We start from the raw sequence: 27,690 nt of genomic DNA on the forward strand, positions 1-27,690 counted from the left end.
GTACCCAATGTCAGGTACTTTCCCTTAACATGTTTGTATTTTCTCTAATGATTGCTTAAGGTGGTTTGCTAAAGTGATCAAAATCACTTTCTGACATATTCAGGGCCTTTTTAAAATCTGTTTAAGAGATTGTAGAATATTTGGATTGTCCTTTTTTAAAAAAGGTGTATTTAAATTAAGCAATAACCAAAGTGAAAGACAGGCTTCCCTGGTAGCTCAGTGGTAAAGAATCAGCCTGTCACTGCAGGAGACACAGGAGACACCGGTTCAGTTCCAGGATGAGGGAGATCCCCTAGGAAAGGAAATGGTAACCTATTCCAGTATTCTTTCCTGGGAAATCCCATGGACAGAGGAGCCTGGTAAGCTGCAGTCCATGGGGTCACAAAGAGTCGAACATAACTTAGTGACTAAGCAATAGCAACAGAGTGAAAGACATCTATATGAATGAGCACATAATGTATTTATAATGCTGCTTTACAGTGGTAGACCATGAGAAGTCTACTTTGCATATGAGTGTGTCAGAAAGGCCAGTGTGTCAGTACTTTCTAAATGGAGTTCATGACTCTAGATGGAGTATTTGTTTTTTTTTTTACTAATAACTGATTATTTATTGGTTTAAAAATCATTTACTGATGGAAAGTAGAGATCAAAAGAAATTAGTTTACAAAAGGCTTTGAAAAATAGATTGAGAAGGTTTGTAAAACCCTTTCTGTGATTTTTACCAGTTTATCATTTTTGTCCAGAACAGTATTAGTTTGTTTGTTTGGTTTCAGCCACTGTGGTTTCTTTCTTTCTTTTTTTTTTTTTTTTTTAATTTTAAAGTGAGATAGATAGTAGAATGGGCTTCCTGGGTAGCTCAGCCAGTGAAGAATCCACCTGCAATGTAGGAGACCCCAGTTTGATTCCTGGGTCAGGAAGATCTCCTGGAGAAGGTCTAGTATTCTTCAGTTTCCCTGGTGGCTCAGACAATAAAGAATCCACCTGCAATGTGGGAGACCTGGGTTCGATCCCTGGGTTGGGAAGATCCCCTGGAGGAGGGCATGGCAACCCATTCCAGTATTCTTGCCTGGAGAATCCCCATGGACAAAAGAACCTGGCAGGCTACAGTCCATAAGGATCGCAAAGAGTCGGACACAACTGAGCGGCTAAGGACAGATGGTAGAATACTATGAAATTTTATTCTGGGACTCATATTTTCTCTGCATTTTTTAAATTTAATTTTTGTTTTATATTGGGGTGTAGCTGATTTACAATATTGCGTTTCAGGTGTACTGCAGAATGATTCAGTTATACATTTACATATATCCATTCTGTTTCAGACTCCTTTCCCATATAGGTTATTACAGAATACTGAGTAGAGTTCTCCATGCTATACAGTAGGCCCTTGTTGATTATCTTATTTTATATACAGTAGAGTGTATGTTTTACTCCTAAACTCTTAATTTATCCCTCCCCACCCCACCTTTCCTCTTCGGTGACTGTAGGTTTGTTTTCAAAGTCTGTGAGTCTGTTTCTGTTTTGTGAATAAGTTCGTTTGTATTATCTTTTTAGATTCCATATATAAGTGATACCGTATGCAACCACTGTTTATGGATTTCCTACTCTGATATTTGTCTTTTTAAATTTGTGTTTATTTAGTAGTAATATAGGTTCATTTTAGACAGTTTTGAAATATGGAAAGGTTTAAAGAAAATAAAATCACTTTTAATGCTACCATTTTTGTCTATGTGCATTCATATATGTTTATTACCAGAGCTAATATTCTGTTTTGCAATCTTTTAAATTTAATATTGTGAATATTTTCCAATGTAAATAGTATTCTTTTAAAAAACGTAGTAAGCTTTTTCCTTATTATTGGATATTTTAGATTGTTACCACCTACTTACTATTTTAAATAATGTTGCAGTGAACATAAATTTTTGTGAGCATTACTAATGTCTACATGTTAAATCTTGAGAAATGAGGTTACAGAGTCAAGACTTCTGATGCCTAGTGTTAGATTGCCCTCCGAAAGGACTGTTAGCTGTGTATGAGTGGAAGACATTTATGTGTGACTTTTTTTTCTTATGTGTGACTTTTTAACTGACTGGATTTTTTTTCCAGCAGTATTGTCATGATATGATATAACTGTCAAGCTAAGTTGAACCTATAGTAATATATTTAATTTTTAATGATAGTTGTTTAGAGTATTTTCAGCATATCCTCTCTTGGTCAGGAGTCCCCAGGACTACTGCCCAAGTTCAGTGATTCACAGGGAGAATGCGCAGGCCTCCATATATATTGAACCCGGGCCCCCTGCTGTGGAAGCATAGAGCCCTAACCTCTGGACCACCTGTAAATCGCCTCAAGTGACTTCTGAGAAAGAAAGATACTTTGCCTTTGTTGGGGCCATAAATGTCATAAAAATTAATCTTAATTTAATATTTATCTTGTATGGGCTTCCCTGGTGGCTCAGCTGGTAAAGAATCTGCTTACAGTGCTGGGGACCTGGCTTCAATCCCTGGGTTGGGAAGATCCCCTGGAGAAGGGAATGGCTACCCACTCCAGTATTCTGGCCTGGAGAATTCCGTGGACTGTATAGTCCATGGGGTCGCAGAGTTGGACACAACTGAGCGACTTTCACTCACTCAGTAGTTTTTAGCTATTTATCTTCAAATATCTGAATCCAGTTTGTATTATTAAGTTTCAATTTTTAAATAGGGATGGCATGTTTGCTCTAGTTTATGTCAGAAGCACTCTAGAAATCATAATGTAACTCTCTCCTCTGCCTTTTCCCTCCATTCTACACGTTCCTCTTGTCCATACCTCCCAGAAGAATCTTAATAGTAAAGAGTTAATGTTATGGGAGTATACTATAATACAGAAACAGACATGAAGAATCACTGTTCTGGCTCTTTGTAGTAAACTCTGCCTCCTTGAACTAAAGAAAGAAAATGAGAAAGAGGAGGAAGAAAGGAAAACAAAGAAATGATAAGCTTGCAAGTCCATTATAGCTGGATTGTTTTTATAGATCCTTCCACATTTTTAGAAAAAACTGGTAACTTGAAGTCATAAAAGAGTTCCTAAGTGTATGTGCTGATAATTTTGAGCTTATTATTTTATTTTTGTTCTATTGTCTTTAAGAAATGTAGATACCTGTTACAAGTTACCTTGTATAGGCCAGGGGTGTTGATCTCAGAAAAAAGTTTTAATTATAATTTTCTTCTTGCATCATGTTAGGAGCTTAAATATTCCTACTTTTGCTAGTTTGATCGGAATCTCCTTTGCTCATTTGGTGTATCCTGCAGTTCCTGAGAAGTCTCCTTGTGAGTCTGGGGTGACTGGAAGTGTTCATCCCGAAGCCGCGGTGAGGGTGGTCCAGTCCATGGCTCGCTTCATGGCTGCCTACTTCACCAATCAGCTGCTGTGCATTTTGCCACCTCACAGTGTGAATGTTCTTCCTCCCCTTCATATTAAAACAGGTAATAGAATAAACAAATAATTTTCTCACCTTGTTTTTGCACAGAATATTTAAAACAATTTTACACAGTGATCATTGATCTGTGGAAATAATACTGTCTAGCCTAGTGCCTGACATGTAGGTGACTGTTTACGAATGAATATAATCTGAGAAAGGTAATTGCTTTGAACTTGTTTTTATTGAATATGTATTTTTTTAATTGCAAATTTTGGACACATTGGTGTTTATACAGTTTCCTTTTTTTTTTTTTTTTAAGTAAAAGAGCTATAAAAATGTGGTAATTGAACAAATTCTGAGTATTCTAATTTCAGTTCAGTTCAGTCACTCAGTTGTGTCCGACTCTTTGCAACCCCATGGACTGCAGCACACCAGGCCTCCCTGTCCATCACCAACTCCCCGAGTTTACTCAAACTCATTCTAATGTAGAATTTAATTTTTGGACATTTTACTTTTATTATTTTATTTGGGTCATTTTTTCTTTGCTCTATTTAATCATGTCCTTATATTATCTGATCAAACTGTATGTATTTACCTTTATTTTGTATAATGCACTTTGATACTATTTCTTCTGTTTCTTTGTCTGCTCAGTTTCATTTTTTTAGAAGTGCCAACATTTGCTGCATGACCCACTTAAAGAGACACATTCTTCAGTGTTTAAAAAAAAAAAAGCTATTCTAGAGTGTGTTAAGTATTATCTTAGGCCATTTTGTATGTATCTTCCTTGTGGTTTTGTGTAGAAAGTATTGATTAAGGAGATGTGTGTAGGGAAGAATGAGTTCCTATGTATAACTGTAGTTAATCCATTTTCTTTTATCTACTCACAGAGCAGCCCTTTCGGCTCATTCCTCTGCAACACTCTAAGGTGGCCAGTGCCGTCAGAGAGCAGAATCTTTCTGATGTGTGGACCGTTGAATATGCCCTTGAATTATTATTGATTGGTGGCCTGGTTCCAGAAGCCGTGTGGTTGGCACATAAACTTGGAGACTGGAAGACATCTATTTCTGTTGGTGTGGCTTTTCAACTCTTCTGTAAGCATGGTAGCAAATTCACGAGGTATGTATTTTTAGGCACATCTAAGTTGGACTGCAAGGAAGTCCAACCCGTCCATCCTAAAGGAGGTCAGTTCTGGGTGTTCATTGGAAGGACTGATGCTGAGGCTGAAACTCCAGTAGTTTGGCCACCTCATTCAAAGAGTTGACTCATTGGAAAAGACCCTGATGCTGGGAGGGACTGGGGGCAGGAGGAGAAGGGGACGACAGAGGATGAGATGGCTGGATGGCATCACTGACTCCATGCGCATGAGTTTGAGTGAATTCAGGGAGTTGGTGATGGACAGGGAGGCCTGGCATGCTGCGACTCATGGGGTTGCAAAGAGTGGTACACAACTGAGCAACTGAACTGAAGTTAAAAAAGTACGATGGTGTTATCTAAAGTGTTTCTTATTTCACTCATTGCTGATATTTACACATTTTGTGGAATCCTTAGTTCAGCATTGTCCAATAGAATTTTCTTTGGTGATGGAAATATTCTGTATGTGCTGTCCAGTCTGATAGCTACTAGCTACATGTATTTATTAAGCCCTTGAAAGGTGGCTGATAAGACCAAGGAACTGGATTTTCAATCTAATTTAAATTTAGAGAGCTACATGCAGCTAGTGTCAACTGTGTTAGACAGCTCAGAGGTTTACTTACTGTATTTAAATATCTATTTAGCACTTTTACTTGTTAGTAGGAGAAGGCAATGGCACCCCACTCCAGTACTCTTGCCTGGAAAATCCCATGGACTGAGGAGCCTGGTAGGCTGCAGTCCGTGGGGTCGCTAAGAGTCGGACCTGACTGAGCGACTTCACTTTCACTTTTCACTTTCATGCATTGGAGAAGGAAGTGGCAACCCACTCCAGTGTTCTTGCCTGGAGAATCCCAGGGACTGGGGAGCCTGGTGGGCTGCCGTCTCTGGGGTCGCACAGAGTTGGACATGACTGAAGTGACTTAGCAGCAGCAGCACCCTCAAAGGGCCTATAGTCAATGGGAGAGTTTTCTCCTTCCCAAACAGGATTTACATTTTAAGCTAATCAAACTAATCCCTGCATTTTAACTCTTATGAATATTATGGCATTGCTGTGTCTTTGAATTCTCTAGGACAGAATATCAGAGTGGGTAGCCTTTCCCTTCTCTAGGGGATCTTCCCAACTGAGGGATTGAACCCGGGTCTCCTGCATTGCAGGTGGATTCTTTACCATCTGAGCCACCAGGGAAGCCCATCCATGGTATGGTAGGGAGAGCAATAATATCAAGTGAGGGAAAGCCAGGAAATACTTTATATGGGAGATGTCATTTGTGATGGGCGATGAAGAGAAGATGGAATCTTGACAAAGCAAGTAGCTGTAGGGAGAGAGAACATTCCAAGCAGAAGCAGAGGCACGTGGCCCAGAGCACTTAAGGTTTCATCTGGAGAGTCTGTATGTAGGGCAGCAGTGGGCGGTTAAGCATGGGGAGCTATATCAGGACTGTAATTGTGGAGGGCCTCAGTACTCTCCTCAATACAGCATTTCCTCAATTACTTCTTTTCTAAACACAAGATGAATAACATGGACTTCTCTGGTTCTTAAAAATTTCATGTTTAGTTCTTGATGTGTATGTGTTTCCTTTTTTAAAAAATTGTAATTATTTCCCCCTAATTTGGTGTGATTTCAGATCCAAGGAAAAGAGTCTGAATCTACCATTAAATATGACTCCAGCACAGATTTTTCAGGAAAAACTACAGTGTTTCCTAGGTCAGCCAGCCTCTTTGGAAGCAAAAAATGAAATGAACTCAAAATGCAAACAGTTTACAGGTGAGTTACCTATGTATGGTCAACCTGTGTATCAGCTTAATACAAAGCTTATGGTATTTTAAAAAGCTTTTAAGTACGCACACATTTGTGAATATTTTGGGGAAAAAAAAATAAGACTAAAAAATTCCCAGTCTGAACTTCTAGTTCTGGCAATGTCTTTTTGATGATCTGAAAATTTTCCCACAATAAATACATAGATACAATGTGTTTCTAGATAAAATATAAAAATATGCATTTAAAGGCTCAGATTTAACATTTTAAAGATTTTCTTAGGTATTTACCCAAGAAAAATAAAAATCTAGGTTCACTGAAAAACCTGTATGTGAATGTGCATAGCTTTTTCATAACAGCCAAAAAAACTTGAAACAACCCAAATGCTTACTAACTTGTGGATACATAAACAAATTGTAATTTATCTGTAATGTGTAATAATAAATAATAAAGAGGAGGAAACCGCTGATAACATGCAACCACATGAATCACAGAACCATTATGCTGAATGAAAGAACTTATAAATAAAACTACCCACTATATGATTCCATTTATATAACATTTCATAAAAAGCAACACTACAGGGACAGGAAACAGATTAATGTTTACCTAGAAGTAAGGGGGGAATTGAGGAGAAGGCAATGGCACCCCACTCCAGTACTCTTACCTGGAAAATCCCATGGACGGAGGAGCCTGGTGGGCTGCAGTCCATGGGGTGGCTAAGAGTCGGACACGACTGAGCGGCTTCACTTTTGCTTTTCACTTTCATGCATTAGAGAAGGAAATGGCAACCCACTCCAGTACTCTTGCCTGGAGAACCCCAGGGACGGAGGAGCCTGGTAGGCTGCAGTCCATGGGGTGGCTAAGAGTCGGACACGACTGAGCGGCTTCACTTTCACTTTTCACTTTCATGCATTGGAGAAGGAAATGGCAACCCACTCCAGTGTTCTTGCCTGGAGAACTCCAGGGACGGCGGAGCCTGGTGGGCTGCCATCTCTGGGGTCATACAGAGTCGGACACGACTGAAGTGACTCAGCAGCAGCAGCAGCAAGGGCGGAATTGACAACAAAGAGGTATGAGAGAGCTTTTTGGAGTGATACAAATGTTCTCATAGCCTGTACGATTTGCCAAAACTCATTGAATTGTGTATTTTTAAAAAATGTTTATTTATTTATTTGACTGCTCCCATCCTTAGTTGCAGCATGCAAGATCTTCTATCTTAGTTTTGGCATGCAAACTCTGAGTTGAGGCCTGTGAGATCTAGTCCCCTGACCAGGGATTGAACCCAGGCCCTTTGCACTGGGAGCGAGGAGTCCTAGCCACTGGACCACCAGGGTGAACTGTGTACATAAAAGGATAATTTTAGTGTATGTAAATTATACCTTTACAAATTGATTTAAAAACAAAAAGCTCAGCAGATGGTTAGTAAACTAGAAAATAGATTTGAACTCTATATACATACACAAAATATATAGAAAGATAAAATATATCCATATATAGATAAAAAGAAAACATTTGGAAAATATGAAAGAGAGGTTAAACTTTGTATTGAACAAGAAGACGCAACATATATTTAGTAGGAGTTCCAATAGAGCCACACTAAATTCTGGATGGTGACGACCTCTGGAAGTAGGAAGTGAAATAGGGTTGGTACCTAAGGAATTTCAACTGTAGCTATAACATTTTATTTTTTACCTAAATTGGATATAGAAAACGTGAATATCAGGCAGGGATGAAAAGTCAGTACACGAGTGTTTTCGTAGTCTATTCCCTAAAGTGTGCTTTAAGAGAATTCCTAATGTAAAAGTCTGTAAGTCTACAGTTCTGCCACCTGCATCTGTTTGCATTTTGTTCCAGAACATTTCTCCATTTTTACAGATATTTATAAAACTGAAGCCTACTGTATGGCTATTTCATATATTTTTGTTTTTTTGCTTCTTTAGCTTCACAAGTCCTTTTATATAAAAGTACTGTGATTGACTATTAAGGAAATGAAAATTACTGTTTCACTGCCTCCACATAATGCTTTATATTCTTTTTTTGTGTTTCTTACATTCTATTTTTCCCATTAATGTTTTCCTTTTATTATTATTTTTTGAGTTATGATTATATTCCAAGCACGTTTTTATTATGTAGTTGTGTTACAGTATCTTGTATAATTTCGGAAAGTCTTTGTGCTCTACTACTTTTATAATCTTAAAAGTAACAAAATCTTAAATTTCTGTCCAGAAGTTTGAGTGTTTTGCATTTTGACCAATATGTTTATTTTTGGCAGTCAACTTTTTCAGATATGAAGCTTTAAACTGCAAAATAGAAGGAAAAGTATAATATAAATTGTAACTGCTTTACCTAATTCTGTGTTTGGCAGATCCCATTGAAGAAGAAGATGCGGATCTGCTGTTTGCTTCTGTGCAGGAAATACTGAAAGCAGCAGTTATGGCTGACGCAGATATTCTCTCAGGGACTTTTCAGCTTCTGATAAACTCTGCCAAGGACTTCAGTAAGAGACTGTGGGGCTTAGTGCCCGTCGGCTTGTATCTTCCAGCTCCTCCATTATATTGTCCTCAGCCAGCTGTTGTTAGTGAAGTAAGCTTAACCTTTTAATTTAACATTTATTTTGTCCACTTTTTGAAATAATCAACCTGATAATAATCATCAAGTTAAAAATGCAAGCTCTGAAGCCCACTTCTGGATTCCAGCTTTGCTGTTTATTAACTGAATAGTTTTCTTGGGCGTTGCACACAACTGATGTTTAAGTTTCCTTATCTGTAAAATGAAGAAGGTGATAGTACCTCTAACAGCGTTGTTGTGAGGACTACACGAGACATCCTGACACGTAGTAAGCATTCTGTAAATGTTAAAATTATTTTGATAATAAAACAAAATTAATAGATATTTCTCGGTATCCAGGTATTAGTTTAAAAATAAACATTTGTTTACCATAGAAAAATAATGAGTGTCAGAATTTAGAAATCATTCATCTCATTGTCTTTGCCTCTTTTGAAAGACTTAGTTTGATTTTCTTTGATTGGAAAGATCATTGTTTTCTTCTGTACTTTTCAATTGATAGTTCTGTCTTATAAATCGCAATTACTGTATTCCTCTCAGGACCTTTTCCTCTGCTCTTTTTGAAAATAGTAACATTACAATTAGCTGGTTTTAAGGTTTACAGTGTTAATGTGAACTGTTTACATTTGAATTGTTTTAATATTTGATTAACAGTTTAAATCAATTCTGGTATTGTTTCTTACTGTTTCAGAATTGACAGCTTCTATCTTTATCTATTAAATCTGTCTTCTGTCTTTTTTTTTCAGTTATTTGTTGTATTCTTATTTGTTATGTTTCGAGTTATGTTTCAATACGTTAAAATATTTTATTTGTTGATATTTCTCATGTGATATATTGCACATGGAAGGAATAAGTAATCCATGGTATTTCTCAGTAATTCCTCTTTCCTCTCATGTCTGAGTCTTTAGTATATTGGTTTAGGGATTAGAAATAACATTTAATATATTTCTGGATATGCTGTGCTGATACTTGTTTGAGTACTAGCAATCCTTAGTAGTACTTCGTTTTATTATTTTTTATTAAAATAAGCCAGAATGGTAGGATTTCTCTTAAATGTCACTCTGTACCAATTAGAACCCCTGGGATTGAAAGTAACAGAAAACTTGGTAAGTATTGACTGGCATAATTGAGAAGCCCAGTTATGTTTCCAAAGACTTGGGCTCTTTCTCCCTAGTTTGTTTTCTATCAGCTTCAGTTTAAGGCTGGCTCCCTTTGTGGGAGCCGGATGACTACCAGCAGCTTCTCAGGATACCTTGTCCATGCCCAAAAGGAGTGGGAAGGGGAGAGAGAAAAGCAGTAAATGTATTTCTCTCCCAGCATCCAAACAGGAGTACTGAGAGTTACTCTTGCGAGACCCATCAAGGTCACTGGCCAGTCCTGGAATCACACACCTTGGCTAGGGCTAAATGCACAGTGTTGCTTGGCAATTGATTAGGGCCTTCCCTGGCAGCTGGGGACATAGGAACAGCTCTCCCTGAATCATTTAGCTGTGTAAAAAAGGGGCAGATTCCCCCCCTGCCCCCGCCAAAATAACTGAGTATTTTTAAGAAATGGCAGTGGTAGAAAAATGTTAGGGAAGCAAATGTTCATAATATTTGCATTATCTCATTTCTGGAAAATTAATCTGTAATCATGTGTTGAATCAAGAAACATTTATTGGATCCCACCACATGTTGGATTTTGTGCAGTAGATGACAAGGCCTTTACTCTTGACTAGTCTCAACAGTGTGGGAAACAGATACATAAATTAGCAAGAATAAATCAGTAAAAGCTACAATGAAAATCTGAGCAAATTGCCATAATACCACAGAATGGAAGAGTTTCACAGAAGAGGTGACACTGAAATATAATTGGATTTTTCTAGGCAGAGGAAGGGAAGAGGCATTCTTTTTGAAAGGAAAGATCTCTGTAATGTTCCCCCAGTAAAGTCAGGGATGGTGGGCTTTAACTATTATAACTGAAGGCTTGGGATTAGAATTGATTTATCCCTTTACACTGAGGTGAGACGGGTGTTTCCTTGACCCTGGAAATAGCTATAGTTAATCTCTGAGGCCATGCCTCAAAACTTTCTTTGTGAATCTCCAGGAATAGTCTAGTTTGAGAAGCACTATCTTTATTTTTACTGTAACATTTTAAGTTTCTGTTTTCCTGGCTACTGATTTTTTTTCTTTTTTCTTTTTTTAGGAAGATGGTGATGATCTTCTTTTAAAAGCTGAAAAAGATAATCGCCAAAAGGTGTCTGGAATCCTTCAGCGTATTCTCTTGCTTTTCCGAGCAGCTCGGTGTTCTTTTCCTGTAGCACAGTGGTACATCTTGCAGTTGAGATGGGCAAGAAAAGTCATGCAAAAGGTGTGGAAATGTCTTAGTCACTTGTGTGCTATTGCAATAGGAAAGAACCTTCTGTATTCTGTTATGAGTTAATCACTATAGGGATGTTGCCTATAGCTTAAATTATACATAATGGCCTATCTCTGGTAACCTTGCTTCCCTGGTCATGAGCATTAAGCTAAAATACCTTTGTTTAGTTCATGGGAAACATCCTGACCAGGCCTACCTGTGAATAACCACGGGAAGGGAGAAATTAACACATGATCTCCAGAGGCTGATGGGAACAGTAAGTGTTTGATTTTATTCCCTTTCCTTTTAGTACAAAAGGAGCCTGGATTCTAACTCAGGCAAGATGGTTCTTTGAGGCACAAGCCCACCGTCTTCTCGGTTTGCTGGCTTTCTAAATAAAGTCGTCGTTCCTTGCCGCAACAACTCATCTGTCAATTTTTGTCCTGTTGTGAGGCAAGCAGTACAAGCTTAGACTTGGTAACACTGTGGTAAACAATGTAAAGGGCTTCCCAGGTGATGCTTGTGGTAAAGAACCCGCCTGCTAGTGCAGGAGACTTTAGAGACTCAGGTTCGATCCCTGTGTTGGGAAGATCCCCCTGGAGGAGGGCATGGCAACCCCCTCTAATATTCGTCTGTGGAGAATCCCAAGAGGAGCTTGGCAGGCTACAGTCTACAGGGTCACACAGAGTCAGACACAACTGAAGCGACTTGGCATGAACAATTTAAATATACTAATACTTATTAGTATTTATAATTGTGATATTTTTCCAAGGAGTCCTGCCCCATAAATCCATAAATTTCAGACTTGCTTACCGTATGAAATCTGGACAGACCAAGTTTCTGCTGAAAGATAAGGACTCTGAACTGGAGCTCTATGTTAGCTCTTCCCTGTCTGACGATAGGAAGTATAATCTAGTCGGTTAGTTCCAGGAAATTTCAGTTACTTTTTTTTTTTCCAATTACTTTTCTCCCCCACCATCGTTAAAGATTTAAATTCAGTTCAGGGATTATCCCACTTCTTCCCGAGATGATCTCTCTGTTCTCTGGGGGCCTCTGTGGGGTCAAACCATGGAAAGTTAGTTCTCGGCTAAGTGTTTCTTTGCAGTAGGCTCCACCAGTCAGTCTCTCCCTTCCTGTCTTCTGAGGTGTGCAGTTCACTTTGATTTGGGGGCTATTGTCTTCTTCTACACTGAGTTCAGCTGAGATGTAGCTGCCTTCTTATCTGATGTGCAGCCAGATGGGACGTCTACTTCTGTGTTCCTTATCCAGATCCAGTTCTTTTGTAGGCCAGTCATCTGTCTCTGTAAAATGTAGAAATAAATATTATTAGCCCCAAATACCTTAAATTTTGCTGTTGGTTAAATTACTAAATGTACCAAGAGTTTATGGCTTCTTTTCTAGTAGAAACCCTAAGAGACCCTGAGAAGTTTATCAAGTTTTTAAAAATTATCCTGTTTTTAGAGAGAAATATTTGTGAAAGTTCAGTTTTTAAGTATATTTACTAAGAAAGGCAAAGCGTTTAATGAAAGATTGTTTTTGATAGTTTTAAGATCTGTTGAGCCTGAGTGTTTGTTATAGGAAACTTTATTTTTTATAGCAAACTTAAGTTGCTTACTGTAGAAAACTGTTTAAAGTTCTAAGTTATGTTATGTTTGGTCTTACAAACTTCTGAGAATAATCTCACTTAACCTAGTTTTAATGAACTTAACTAGCAGATAAAGACTATAGATTCTCTTAAAATTAGCCACTCTGCTGAAGATATTCTTCCTTGTGAAGATCTTTACAAGTAATCAGCTAACTGTATAAGGTTAAAGCATAGTACAAGTAGTAGGCAGAATTCTAAAGATAGCTGCAAGATTCCTGTCTTCTGGCTATTCAAACATAAATCTAGATACTGATTTAATTTGGCTTGAGGGATTTTTCAGATGGTATTAATAAGCTGATTTTAAAATAGAGACATTATCCTGGTTTATCTTGATGGACCCAGTGTAATCAGATAACCTCTTAGAAGCAAAAAAGAGAGGCGGAGGAGTCAGTCAGTGAAAGGTGGAAAAGGAAGACGGGAGAAAAGCCGCGCAAGGGAAGATTAGAAGAGTGACGAGGACTCATTTCAGCCTTGCTGGCTTTGAAGAGGGCCAATATCCAAGGAATAAACTCAGCTTTTGGAAACTTCTCATAGTCTCCCTGCCTGTAGCCAGCAGGGAGATGGGGGACCTGAGTCCTGTAACCACATAGAACAGAATTCTGCAAACAACCTAAAAGAGCCTAGAAATAAAGTTGGCTCAGATGGTAAAGTGTCTGCCTGCAGTACAGGAGACCTGGGTTCGATCCCTGGGTTGGGAAGATCCCCTGGAGAAGGAAATGGCAACCCACTCCCGTACTCTTGCCTGGAAAATTCCATGGACTGAGAGGCTCCTCAGAGCCTGGTAGGCTATAGTCCATGGGGTTGCAAAGAGTCAGACACGACTGAGCGACTTCACTTTCACTTTCACTTAGAACATCTGACTAGAGATCTCTTCAAGACGATTGGAGATACCAAGGGAACATTTCTTGCAAGGGTGGGCACAGTGAAGGACAGAAGTGACAAGGACCTAACAGAAGCAGAAGAGATTAAGAAAAGGTCGCAAGAATACACAGAAGAACTGTACAATAAAGGTCTTAATGAACTGATAACCACGATGGTGTGGTCATTCACTTAGAGCCAGTGAATGTGTGAAGTCAAGTGGGCCTTAGGAAGCATTATTATGAACAAAGCTAGTGGAGGTAATGGAATTCCAACTGAGTTATTTCAAATCCTAAAAGAGGATGCTGTTAAAGTGCCACACTCAATATATCACCAAATTTGGAAAACTCAGCAGTGGCTTCAGGAGAAGGTCAGTTTTCATTCCATTCCCAAAGAAGGGCAATACTGAAGAATGTTCAAACTATTGTACAATTGCACTCATCTCACATGCTAGCAAAGTAATGCTCAAAATCCTCCAAGCTAGGCTTCAATAGTACGTGAACTGAGAACTTCCACATGTTCAAGCTGGAATTAGAAAAGGCAGAGGAACCAGAGATCAAATTGCCAGCATTCATTGGATCATACAAAAGGCAAGGGAATTCGAGAAAAATATTTAGTTCTGCCTTGTTGGCTACGCAAAAGCCTTTGACTATGTGGGTCACAGTAAACTGTGGAAAACTTAGAGATGGGAATACCAGACCACCCTGCCTGTCTCCTGAAAAACCTGTATACAGATCAAGAAGCAACAGAACCAGACATAGAACAACGGACTGGTTTAAAATTGGGAAAGGAGTACGTCAAGGCTGTATATTGTCTTCCTGCTTATTTAACTTATATGCAGAGTACATCATGCAAAATGCCAGGCTGGATGAATCACAAGCTAGAATAAAGATTTCCAGGAGAAATATCAGTGGTATGAGATGATACCACTCTAATATAGAAAGCAAAGAGCCTCAATGAAGGTGAAAGAGGAGAGTGAAGTAGCTGGCTTAAAACTCAACATTCAAAAAACTAAGATCATGGTATCCAGTCCTAGCATTTCATGGCAAATAGAAGGGGAAGAAGTGAAAACAGTGACAGATTTTATTTTGGGGGGGCTCCAAAAGCACTGTGAATGGTGACTGTAGCCATGAAATTAAAAGATGCTTGCTCTTTGGAAGGAAAGCTGTGATAAACTTAGAGTATTGAAAAGCAGAGACATCTCTTTGCCAACAATCCTCCATACAGTCAAAGTTTTTCCCAGAGTTTTCCCATACTAATGTCATGTATGGATATGAGAGTCGGACCAAAAAGAAGGCTGAGTGCTGAAAAATTGATGCTTTCGAATTGTGGTGCCAGAGAAGACTCTTGAGAGTCCCTTGGACAGCAAGGAGATCAAACCAGTCAATCCTAAAGGAAATCAACTCTGAATAATCATTGGAAGGACTGATGCTGAAGTTGAAGCTCCAGTACATTGGCCACCTGACATGAAGAGCCAGATCATTGGAAAAGACCCTGATGCTGGGAAAGGTTGAGGGCAGGAAGAGAGGAGGGTGACAGAGGATGCAGTGTTTGGATGGTATCACTCACTCGGTGGACATGAGTTTGAGCAAACCCTGGGATGTAGTGGAGGACAGGGAAGCCTGGTGTGCTGCAGTCCATGGGGTTGCAAAGAGCCAGACACGACTTAGCGATGGAACAAGCACAACATAACCTCTGAGAAGGGAGGCAGTCCTGCTGTTACTTTGGCCTTGTGAGACTCAGCAGAGAACCCGCGGAGCTTTTTGTAGACTTCTGATCCACCAAAACGGTGAGATAGTAAATTGGTGTTGGTTTCAGCCACAAAATTTCTGATAATTTGTTAGGGCCATAATAGAAAACTAATATAGTCCAAAGTCTTTATTTTAGCTGATTTTACCAATTTAAAATTGATATGCAGTTTGTATTCCATAAAGTTGACCTTTTAAACATGTACACTCCCTTGGTTTTTAGTATATTCACAGAGTTGTGCAACCATCACCACTGTTTAATTCCAGAATATTTTCATCACCTCAAAAAAGAAACACATTAGTACGAATTTCCCGCTTCCTTTTCTTTCCCCCCAGCAACCGTTAATCTGTTGTCTCTATGAATTGGCCTATTGTGATATTTTATATATATAAAATCATACAATACATGTCCTTTTGTGACTGGCTTCTTTCACGTAGCTTAATGGTTTTAAGATTCATCAATATTGTAGTGTCAATTAGTACTTTATTCCTTTTTGTGGCTGAGTAACATTCCATTGTATGGATATATAACATTTTGTTTTATCGGTTCATCCATTGATGGATACTTGGATTGCTTCCACTTTGGCTATTATGATAATGCTGCTATGAACGTTTATGTGTAAGTTTTGGTATAGACACATGTTTTTCATCCATGGATCAAAGTTTACCCATAATTTCAAGGATATAGGTAGCCAGAAGGTACAGATGAAACGTAGAGAAATCTGGAATTGCACACACTGTTGCTGCTGTGCTGTGCTGTACTCGGTTGTGTCTGACTGTGATCTCATGGACTGCAGCCCACCAGCCTCCTCCGCCCATGGAATTTTCCAGGCAAGAATACTGGAATGGGTTGCCATTTCCTACTCTGGGAGATCTCCCCAACCCAGGGCTCAAACCTGCATCTCTTGCATCTCCTGTGTTGTTAGGCAGTTTCTTTACTACTGACCTACCTGGAAAGATGGAATTGTATATGCTGTTCCAAGTCTTTTCTCACTGCAGAAGAATGTGTCCTGGCCTTTGTTTAACACCATGACACAGAAGGGAGCTATTTCAGTTATTTAACATCTCCTTTTTATATCTTTTTAATTATATAGCTTGTCTTTTTCATGGGGTCATAATCCATAAATTTGTATATTCTAAATTTATTTCTAATAACCAGCCTAGACAGACTCTCTACCTCTGGTAAATACCATAAATTTGTTTAACAAGAAGGCATGCTTAGCATGCTTACAAGGGGACTTGACTAGATCACGTCTTTCTGCAAGTGAACAGTAGAGGGAGAAAATAGATTACAAGCCTGCTGCTAACTCTTTTCTTCCCAGGTTTATGTGTCTCAGATCCTTTTTGTTTTATTCTGTCAGTTTCCTTTGGCTTTTTTTTTTTCCCCAGATTTGTTAGACTCGGGAATTATTTCTGAACCATACTTTGGATTTGTCTGTTATCTTTTCATTTAGCATCATTTAACGTGTTCCTGTTTCCTTTTATTTCTTACAAGCCAGTAATTAATCTCTCCTCATCAAGGTAGCCAGTTTTGATTAGACTCAGGTGCACATCTTAGAGTTCAGTCCTTCAGTAGTGGTGCTGTGTGCTCCCCTGTTGCAGCGTATCGTGTGGCACCTGTGTCTTTTTTCTTTCACTTCTCAGGACAGTGAGATGAATCGGTGAGTCTGGCTCATGTTCCATGCATTGTCCATCAACATTTTACCTAATTTGGCATCTACTGATCCTTTCTAGAGTTATTATTTTATCAGGAGTTGCCATATGAAAATATACTTTTTTTCTGCACATAGATACTTAAATTTATTTTCTTTATTATTTCTTTGGGGAAAGCCAGGATAAATAGCATTAAGTTCTTTTCATACAAAACTTCTTAGGTAAAAACTGAATGACAAGAGAGGTTAATTTGGTTAGAACTTTCTTTTAAGATTTGGCCAGTGAATCTGTTGAGTTTGCCCACTAAGTTGTGTAAGTGTGAGTGGCTTCCGTGTTACTTTCTTACGTAGTATAGGAGCAATGCGGTGTTTTCCATTCTTTATGGTTTATCTTTCATGTCTTGTTTGTTATATAATTTCCTTAGAAACTGACTGCTATAACTGGTAATTAACATATTCTGTCTGTCTTTACAGATTCGCATGAAAGGGTCCCTTCCTTCATTGAGTCCTTTCCCTGAGTCGTTACTTAATTACTGTAAAGGAGGTGTAGCATTCTTTCGACCTGGAGCAGCTGGAGACCGGAAGCTTGATGAAGCGTCCATTAAAGCAATAGGTTTGTCCAGAATGAACTTCTTGCTTGGAAATTTGGCCTAAATATTAATAATGATATATTTTGCATTTGATTTTGGGACGTTTCCATGTAATGGAATACTATACTGATAAGGAAAAGAATGTGTGTGTATGTTGCCACCATGGAAATATATCCAAGATACATTATTTGGGGTGGCGGGGGGAAGAGGGATAGTTGCAAAACTGTATAGATAGTATAATTTTGTATATTTTTGTGTACTTGTATTACTTTTGATAAAAAATTGTTTTGTATTGGAAATTATATTTCTAGTATTGAAAAATTTTAAACTTAAACGCCTATCAATAAATGATTTTTCAAATAAAAACAATACAATATTAAGTAGAACTGTATGTATTGACTTTGAAAAATATCCACAACATACTATAAGTTTAAAGCAAGTAAACTACTAGTAAATAGAGTAGTTTTTATACTGTATAGTGTTTTTAATATTTTCATGTAACTGACATGTATGAAACATTCTGTAATAATATGTGTAAAAATTCTGTAAGGATCTCCACAACTTTTATACAAAGGATTGAGGGTGAGCATGTTTCTTTTATAATCAACAATATAAAAACATTTATTTTGGAACAAGCCAGCGAAGGTGAAGTTTTGTAATGTATATACTCATACACCCTTCTCTCGTATTTCCATTCTTGATTTAGGTTGCTTCAGAGAGCTTTGTGCTTTGTGTTGGATGCTGCATGTCCGTGATAAGTTATCCTGTAGTTGCAGGCAATATCAGAAGGCAAGAGAAAATGTGGAGGAAAAAAAGGTATTAACTGCACAAGAGTAAGAAAAATGCATAAATATTACTTGGGAAATTATTGCTTGATAGAATATTTTACTGTTTGTTACTACATTCCATTAAATCATTGAATCATTATAGTCTGTGTAAAGCGAAAAGCAAATGATCCTTTCAATATCCATATAGGACCTTGAAGCGAAGTTTGACCCCTGTCTGGTTGAGCACTGTCTCAGTGCGGTGGAATGGGCTTACAGAATGTTGCCCTTCTCTCGGTTTTCTAATATTGAAGAGCTTATTCAGGATCTGATTTTGAGCCTCATTGCAGAACTGCCACCAATCAGAAAGGTAGGTGAAAAAATTAAATCAGAAACTTTAAAGAATTTTAATTTTGTTTTAATTAAGAATGATGTTGCTTATAAAACTCATTTTAAAATTTTTCTGAAGGTAGCAGAAATTTTTGTGAAGGCATTTCCCAATCCTGAGGACATAAGAGTTTCTTTAAGAGAAAAATATCACTCTCTTCAGCAGAGACTCAGACACTGTGTTGTGAAAGGTAATTTTTGTCATTTCTTAGGCATCTGATAAATTGCTGAAGATTTTCATTTTGTTTTGAAAGCATTTATTTTTTCATGCTTATGTTTTTATGCATTTCTCTTTTGAGATGAAGAGTATGAGAAGGCAAAAGTACTTCCTCATTACACTATCACCAATTCTGTTGTTTTAGAATCATGCAAAACTAAGTTCATGTCATGCCTGTCAGTAGCTGTGTGACCATAGGCAAGTTGCTCAGCATCTCTGAGCCTCTTTTCCTTGTTTGTAAAATGAGTATATTAATACCTGTGTTATGAATGTATATTGAAAGAGGATTAAGCAAGATAAAATATATAAAATGAGTATATAATGTTTCGTGTGTATATATATATATAAAATGCAGATATTTTATTGAAAACTAGTTTTTTCCTTTTAACAGTTATTTATGCTTCTAATTTACAGTTATTTGCATTCAAGATGACCTTTGGAAAAATTTTTATTGTAGAAAAGTATAAACAATATCAAATTTAATGTTTTTAAATGTGCAGTTCAGTGGCATTAAGCACAGGCACACCTTGGGGATATTACACCTTTGGTTCCAGACCACCTGAATAAAGTGAATAGTGCAGTAAAGCAAGTCACATTTATATTTTTGGTCCTAGTGTGTATAAAAGTTATGTTGACAGTGTACTAGAGTCTATTAAGTGTGCCCTAGAAAAAGACAATACATTAATGTAAAACTTTAATTAAAAAGCACCTTATTACTAAAACATGCTAACCATTATCTGAGTCATAATCATAATTGTGAATCATAATCTTTTTGCAATAGTAATGTTAAAGATCACTGATCACAGATCACCATAACAAATATCATCATAATGAAAAAGTTTGAAATACTGTGAGAACTAGCAAAATGTGACACAGAGACATGAAGTGAGTAAATGCTGTTGGAAAAATTCTGCCAGTAGACTTGCTTGATGAAGGATCTCCCCAAACCTTTACCTACAATTTTTTACAAATTACAGTATCTGTGAAGTACAATAAATGAGCTATTTCTGTAAATTCATAATATGTGGACATTTTTAAAGAATTCAAATTGCTCTCTGTAGAACTATAGTCATTTAAGTCTAGTAACATCCTATGCTTGGGCATTGCATTAGTGTACTTAAACTCTATTTGTGATTTATATTTTTAAGACATTTTTGAAATCTCTAAAATGTCCTGTTTATGTATTAATGATACTTAAAAGTTGTCTGTAGGCAGTCTTGAAAAACTCCCTTTCCTGTGGTTTCTTGTTGTATGGTTTATGGTTTAGTCGCTAAGGCTAAGTCGCATCTGACTGTTGCAATTCCATAGACCTGTTCTTGTTACCTGAAGTCAAATAGGTGTTTTTGTTCTTTGGATAAAAATGTACTTATTTTCTCTTGTTTGCTACTGTGTGGGAATGAGAAAAATGTTACTGATTCTTTTTATAATTATCTGATTTTTGAAATAAATTACTTCTAACATTTTCATTTTCCAGGGCATACTTTTTTGTGGAGTCCCATTTATTCTTCTTTAATGGACTTTTTCTAGCTTCTGAAGTTCTACCTTAAAATTATGGATCATAACTTTCTAACAAATATTGAAGGAGGCATGATCTATAAGACTGTGAAACTAAGCCCTCATTTAGATTTCATGTTCCCAGCAGGGGACCAGAGTTGGATCCCCTTATGTCTTGAGTTGAAATATTTTAATGAACTTTAAGGCCTTTTGTTCTTTTCTTTCTAGGTTCCCAAACAGAGGAGATGATGTCTGTTATCATGCATTCTATCCATAAAGTGAGGGTGAAGGCTCTAAAACGTGTGCAGAGAAATATAGGTTCTTTTGAAATGAATATATGGGAGCCAGTTGAAGAAGAAAAGCCAGCTGAGGTTGCAGGTTCTGACAGGTTTTCCTTGGGAACGAGTCTGAGCCGGAGCACACTCACAGAACTGGGCAGTTCTCTGGCCCACAGTGATCCAGATACGGCCGATACCCTCTCAGAAGCTTTGTCAGCTGAAGAAAAAAGCAGGACACATTTCTGTCAAAGGTACAATTGAGATCTTTAAGTAGAAAGCATTCACTTCCTTTGGGAGAAAAAAGTATTTTCATGCAACTGCTGACCTGACTTCTACTCCCAGCAACCTCACTGACTGTATTATTAACAATGAATGATAAGTGCCATACTCAGAGGAATGTCAGAAGTGTAAAATGAGACCTTACATTTGAAAATCCACTTAAAGTATTACTGAGATACTAAACGATTTTGCCATCTGAAGGTATAAAATGAGTAGATGAAATTCTAGAGTTTACTGGAGGACTTTTTGTTCTTTTAGTAATCATAGTCCTAAATAGTTTAGAGTTATTTGGTTAGCTGTATTGTTTTTAGGGGCTTCCCTGGTGGCTCAGTCAGTAAAGGATCTGCCTGCAATGCAGGAGTCTTGGGTTTGATTCCTGGGTTGGGAAGATCCCCTGGAGAAGGAAATGGCAACCCACTCCATTGTTCTTAGGGTTTTCATGGCAAGAATTTGTACATCCTTTTTTTTTTTTTTAAAACACATTCATCTTTGAAGCTTGTCTATAAATTGTCAAGAAATTCTTGCTTATCATTTTAACCTCTTTTACTTTGATTTAAACAGAATTTTTTCCTTTATAATTCCAGTATCTACAATGCAATTTATCCTTCTCATGACTGAAGAGCTATATAGTCAATCTTATCTTGTTTAGGTGAAATGGTGTCTACTTCAAACATCTGCTTAGACGGTAGCTAGCAGTAACACGAATGGTGTGCTTGCTCCAGCAGACAGCTGCAGTGTTAGCACAGGAACACCTCGGAGGCTGCTTGCTATGCAGTCTTAATAAGAAGAGATATGGTGGGTTCAGCCCAGGTGCCTAACTGGAACCTTTATTTATTTTATTGAGGGAACTAGGGATTTGTGTTCTCCCTAAGAACTATGTTGAAAAGAAACAGATTTAAGAGTAATTATGGTTAGGTGCCTGCCCAACAGGTTTCATAGCAGCAGAAAGTGTTTAGAAAAAAATACCTGGCTTTTGTGTGCTAAAGAATCCTGAGGGCAGTCCTCCTTGCTCATCACACAGGGAAGCTGAAAGGGACAGATGCAAGAGAGAAACTGGAAACCGTAGACTAAGACTAAGATGTGTATTGGTGGCTTGTGATTGTTACTGATTTTGTATTCCTAAATTCTGACCTGTTAGAGGACTTTTTTTTTTTTGCCCAGAAAAAGTCTTTTTTTTAATAGTGAAATTTCCTTGAACACATTTTAGTCTTTTTTAATATCAGATTTCTCTTTTGATATTACTGTTATATTTTTTGGACTCTGAATGTTCGGTTCTAACAAGTGTTTAGAGATCATTTAGTCCAGCTCCCTCGTTTACAAGACAGGTAGTCAAGGCATTAAAAAATGATAGGTATGACTTAAACAGTGGAGAGAGTCTTTATTGTCAATCAGTTTTAGTGATTAAATGATCTTTAATTTGTCTTTTCAAACTTAATTTTGCTACAGAAGTGCCCCAAATCACATGGAATTAACATTGACTGGTAAGCCCAAAGGTAAAAAGAAAATATATAATCAAAAGGAAAACCCTAAAAGAAAAGAAGATTGTGAAAAGTTATTACAAAATGCACTTCCTGTAATAGGTGTTTGGGAATTTGAACGTGACGATGACGAATATATTAAATTCCTTGAACTCTTCTTGAGTTATGTTCTTGAAAGAGACCTACTTGGTTCCAAGGATGCTGGCATTCCATTTCTAACTAGTTTTTCTGGACATCTTAGAGAACGTGAACTTAATTCTTTACTTTTTGATGTACATACAACATTAAAACGACGTCACAGCAGAACCAAAAGCCAGAATGTGTTCAGAGCCGGCTCCTGCTTTGTTGTTGCTCCTGAGTCAGATGAGTGTGAAAAATCAGAAAACCAGTCACTTTCAGCTTCCGTACTAGCTAATCAAGGGATCAGGCATTTTTCCGAGAACCCTCTGAATGAAGTCAATAAAAATGAAGGGAAGAGTGGGTTGTTCGGTTTAAAACAGAAGTCAGTTTATAGAATACCAGATGACAATGCAGAGAAAACTTTAATACAGAGACTGTCAAACCATAGTGTGTGCATTCCCCAATCCACTGAAACTAGAAGATGCGCTTTCAAAGCAATTGAGTGCAATGATATTAACCCGCAAGAAGATCTTCCTGTAGCACTAAATAACACATGTGGCAGTACAAGAAGGCTTCTGGAATGGATGATAAGATGGTCCGATAAAAGGCTGCTCTGCGACTCTGGACTCACCGGGCCGTCCTGTGAGTATAGTCCTGTCATTCGTGTAAAGACCTCGACAGCCGCCGTTCTTACGTCACTTTGGCTTTTGGAACAACCCTATTTTGCTACATATGAGGCAAAAAATGCCATCGTTAAGGTAAATGCTTGAATTGCTTATGATTAGATACAAATTAGAATTCTTATTTTAGATTGAAACTGTATTTGTACTTCCCTACCTAATAAAGAATCAATAAGCAACAGAATTGATGATAATGCTAATTATAATCTTTACCACCTAATTTTTTAAAGTAGTTCCTTTAATTCTTCGGAGAGGGCAATGGCACCCCACTCCAGTATTCTTGCCTGGAGAATCCCAGGGACGGAGGAGCCTGGTGGGCTGCCATCTATGGGGTCGCGCAGAGTCGGACACGACTGAAGTGACAGCAGTAGCAGTAGCAGTTTAATTCTTAGAAATGATTTATTAAGGTTAAAGTATTTTCAGAGAGGCTGTGAGATTTTGAGGTTCCATGTGTGTTTATAAAAAAGAAAAAGAAGGAGTTTCGTGGTGGACTAGTGGTTAGAATTTGGCACTGTCCATGGCATGGCCCCACTTCCATCCCTGTTCAGGGAACTGAGATTCTGCAAGCTGTATGGCATGGCCAGAATAAAAAGAGAGATAATTTTAAGTGATATTACAAGTGGTTATTACATTTATATTATTACTAAATGTCTTTATAATAGTAAAGAAAGTGAAAGCAACTTTACATTTTTATTTCTGTTGTCCTATGACCTGAAAACATTGGTGATTTACCTTTCAAGTTTGTAAAGCTGATCTCTTTTGAATACTCAAGGTAGTCAAGCTTGTTTTTCTAGGTGGAATAATGAGTTAGCCATTGCTTTAGCATCAGAACTGAGTATGAGAAATGCAATGAATACTCGATAAATGAGTAAGAGACTTACTCAGGAGTTCTGTAGAAAGTATTAATAATCTAAAAATATAATGAAAAGTAAGGGATTCAGTAATGAATATTAAGTACTATAAATGGTTTGTTTTAGGTGCTAGAGAATAATTCCCCTGGGCCTCAGAATGGACCCAGTATAGAGAGTGATTGTAAAACAGATGCTGGCTGTTCTGTTGCAGTATCCGCTCAAGGTGGGACTGAGGAAATAAATGATCAAAATGAATCCTGTCAAAGTATCTGGAAGTAAGTTGCTGATTATAGGTACCTTGTTTGATGATGTTTGGTCTTGAAGGAGACTTGAACCCTTGAAAGTTATGGAAACAAGCATTTCTTTAAACTAGAGAAGCAGCAAGGAGTGCTTTCTGAAATATTTTAATAATACGTTACAAATTTTGTTTCTTTCCATGTTTAGCATATATCTTCTGAGACAGGAGCAAATTCATCCCAAGATTCCTTTATTATGTTCATTGACTTCCTGTGTTTTTATTTAATATGTAGCACTATGAGGAATATATCCTTGAATACTAAAGCTGAAGGCTTGGTAGCAGGAAGATTCCTTTATGGGAATGGGAAATTTAGATAAGCTGAAATTATTCTAATCTGAGTAAATAAAAATGGGATATTCAGTTATTCATTGAACCTTTTTAAATTCATTTTTTATTCTTCATTTTAACCTTTTATTGATATTCTGCTATGTGCCATATGTGGTTAAAACAAAGACCTCATAAGTATGAAAGCTTAGTTTGTTTTTCAATTAACTGAATCTGTTGAAAGCAAACTCTTTGTTCCCAAGTATGAGTTACAATTTTAGCTGCTTCATTTTTGTCAATAGAATGCCAACAGATGTAAAAAATCCTGAAATAAAAGGAACCAAAGATGAGATTATTTCTGTCACTGATGACACTGAAAAAGAATTTGTAGATATCGATGAGGCTCTTATAGAAGTAGAAGCATTTACACAGGAGGAAATGGATGTATACCCATCAGACCATGAAGGTCAGTTTATTTAGCTAATCTTTTTGTTTGACCTTACTGATTTGATAGGGTGAATGATTAAGAGATAACTTAGTCTTATATCTAAATTGGCATGTTTATAAAATAGCCTAAATCCAATTGTTTAAAGAGAATTTCATATTTTTGAAATGTTAAGCATATTAACTCGTAACCTGAGTTTGGAGTCTTTTGCCTTGCTGTGTTAATTATTTTGAGTCTCTTCATTTCTGTGAACCAATCCTGTGAACCTTTCCTTGGCAGGCTTCTTTAAAACAGCAACTCTCAGAGCTTTATATGGAATTATACACACTGATATAAGCCCTCTCAAGGTGTATCTGGACTCACTTGGTGAAGAGGGTTTGTCTCTAGGTGTTAAAAAATATTTTTGTAAGGAGGATAGGAAATGTTTCTGCCATCATGTTTCCTGTAATATTCCTGAACCTTCTGAAAAGTAAATTGATTAACTTTCAAAAGGTCTGTGTTTTCTTTCCTCTTGTTTCCCCATAGAGGATGCCAAAATATTTGCCAAAGAACCTGTTGAAAGTCCCAGTATTGCCATTTACATGCAGATGCAGACCTTACCACAGCACTTAGAAAAGGTAAGTGTGTAAATATGGATTGTTGTTGTTTTTTAGTTGCTCAGTTGTGTCTGACTCTTTTGTGACCCTGTGGACTGCAGCCCACCAGGCTCAACCATCCATGGAATTTCCCAGGCAAGAATACTGGAATGGGTTGCCATTTCCTTCTCCAGGGGATCTTCCCAACCCAGGGATTGAACTCGTGTCTCCTGTGTTGGCAGACAGATTCTTTACCACTGAGTCACTGGGAAGTCTTCGTAAATATAAAGTTACTCAAATCATACTATGGTAACACTGTAGTGTTTTTATTCAGTATACCCAACCAAGGCTATTGTCTCTTAAAAGTATACTGTGAATCGTAAAGTATAGCCATGCAGCATTTTTCTTTCACAGAAATTGTGTTACTAGTAAGATCTAATACTTTCAGGCAATGAGGTGTTAATTTCATAAATTGCTGTAGTAAATTAATTTAGCCAAGAGTGCTGCAAGTGTTCCTTATTCAAAATGTATAAGTTCATCAGTAGTGTGCAGCTTTTGCGCATACACGCACTTTCATGTATTATTTGTTTTCTCAAAACACTATACACTAGATTTCCAGGTAAGACAAAGACATTTCTAATTATTGAAACAATTCCTTTAAGAGAGATTAGTGGTTTTTTTTTTTTTTCCCTCATTTTCTAGTTGTTTTCACAGTGTACAGTTGGCCCTTAAACAACATGGCATTTAGAGGCTTTGACCCACCCTGCAGTCAAGAGCGCACGTCCAGCCGTCCCTTAGTGTTCACAGAGGATTGGTTCCTGGGCCTGGTGTGGATTCAGCCAACCCCCAGATTGTGTAGTAATGTATTTATTGGAAAAAACGAATCTGCACATCAGTGTACCTACGCAGTGCAAACCTGAGTTGTTCAAAGTTCCGTTGTACTTAGGTAGTAATGTGTGTGTAATTTACAGATATGTCATAAATACATTGTAAATGATTTCTAGTGGCATCATTTGTCTTTGCAGTTTCATACACTCAGCAGCTTGAGGTGCTGGGCTTGAGGATCACAGGATGAAGATCTGGTCAGAGCAGGGCCGGGAGGACACTTCAGTGTTTGCTTTCTCACTTGCTTTCAGACTGTTTTTGTTCAGGCTAGTGGCTAATGTGAAACCCAAGATACCACAGACAACAATACCTGTTTCCCCTCTTTTCTTTTTTGGGTACTATTAATTTTAGCAGCATTCCACAGGAGAGGCTCAGTGTCCAAGGGAAGAACCACGGGAGACGTGTATGGAGGAAGAATCGACTGAACAGAACGGGTAAGGGGGACAAGTCGGGGGGGCTTTCAGGGCTCACCTGGGATGCACGTGATGAAGAGGAGTCTTTTTCCTCATAATTGACAGTATGTGTTTTACGGTGATACTGTGTTCCTGGTGAAATGGTAACTTCAGTTTAATAGCAGTGGTAATGATGATTTTTAGTAAATGTTATACTTCTCAATTTTGATAGAGTGAGGTAAATAATAACGTCTAAAATACCTTTTGTTCTCCTATCACTATCAGTCTTAAAATATAGCTAGAAATACCCAGAGTTTATTCACCTGCTAATTAAGGCCCTCCCTGTCCCTACTAGTTTCATTTTTATTGGGTAAAAGTAAAGAATCATATTAGTCATAACATATGCGTATGATCTTTCACTATTGTGGTGTGATCATAGTACACTGTCTGCAGGGCTTCAGTGGACACATACTCTGCTTGCTAGCTTATTATTGCTTCAAGGATAGCTGAAGACAAATTTTCATATGTTGCAGTTTGGGCATGATTTCTTAATTGTTGGGATTTTTGAAGTTTTGAATTTTTAGGATTATTTTGACTAAGG

The 27,690-nt window shown here is 37.6% G+C and overlaps 1 protein-coding gene across 11 annotated transcripts in view; it reads left to right on the forward strand.

Annotated features, from left to right (window-relative positions):
* CPLANE1 (ciliogenesis and planar polarity effector complex subunit 1) overlaps positions 1–27,690 on the forward strand; it is a 109,840-nt gene that overhangs the window by 20,388 nt on the left and 61,762 nt on the right. For 10 of the 11 annotated variants that reach the window (XR_011562446.1, XR_011562447.1, XM_070774745.1 and 7 more), the window contains 15 exons: positions 3,288–3,461; positions 4,285–4,513; positions 6,154–6,293; positions 8,653–8,870; positions 11,037–11,201; positions 17,567–17,705; positions 18,389–18,498; positions 18,658–18,816; positions 18,916–19,024; positions 20,773–21,073; positions 22,548–23,457; positions 24,357–24,505; positions 25,095–25,258; positions 25,763–25,854; positions 27,049–27,131. Coding sequence is in view for 9 of the 11 variants with exons in the window: in XM_070774745.1 (XP_070630846.1) it covers positions 3,288–3,461; positions 4,285–4,513; positions 6,154–6,293; positions 8,653–8,870; positions 11,037–11,201; positions 17,567–17,705; positions 18,389–18,498; positions 18,658–18,816; positions 18,916–19,024; positions 20,773–21,073; positions 22,548–23,457; positions 24,357–24,505; positions 25,095–25,258; positions 25,763–25,854; positions 27,049–27,131 (3,142 nt within the window). In the remaining 2 variants the exon portion in view is untranslated. The remainder of the gene's footprint in view (positions 1–3,287; positions 3,462–4,284; positions 4,514–6,153; positions 6,294–8,652; positions 8,871–11,036; positions 11,202–17,566; positions 17,706–18,388; positions 18,499–18,657; positions 18,817–18,915; positions 19,025–20,772; positions 21,074–22,547; positions 23,458–24,356; positions 24,506–25,094; positions 25,259–25,762; positions 25,855–27,048; positions 27,132–27,690) is intronic. The other variant, XM_019983048.2, reaches the window with a different exon arrangement.

This window comes from Bos indicus, chromosome 20 (genome assembly GCF_029378745.1).
Source record: "Bos indicus isolate NIAB-ARS_2022 breed Sahiwal x Tharparkar chromosome 20, NIAB-ARS_B.indTharparkar_mat_pri_1.0, whole genome shotgun sequence".
Classification (NCBI taxonomy): Eukaryota; Metazoa; Chordata; class Mammalia; order Artiodactyla; family Bovidae; genus Bos; species Bos indicus.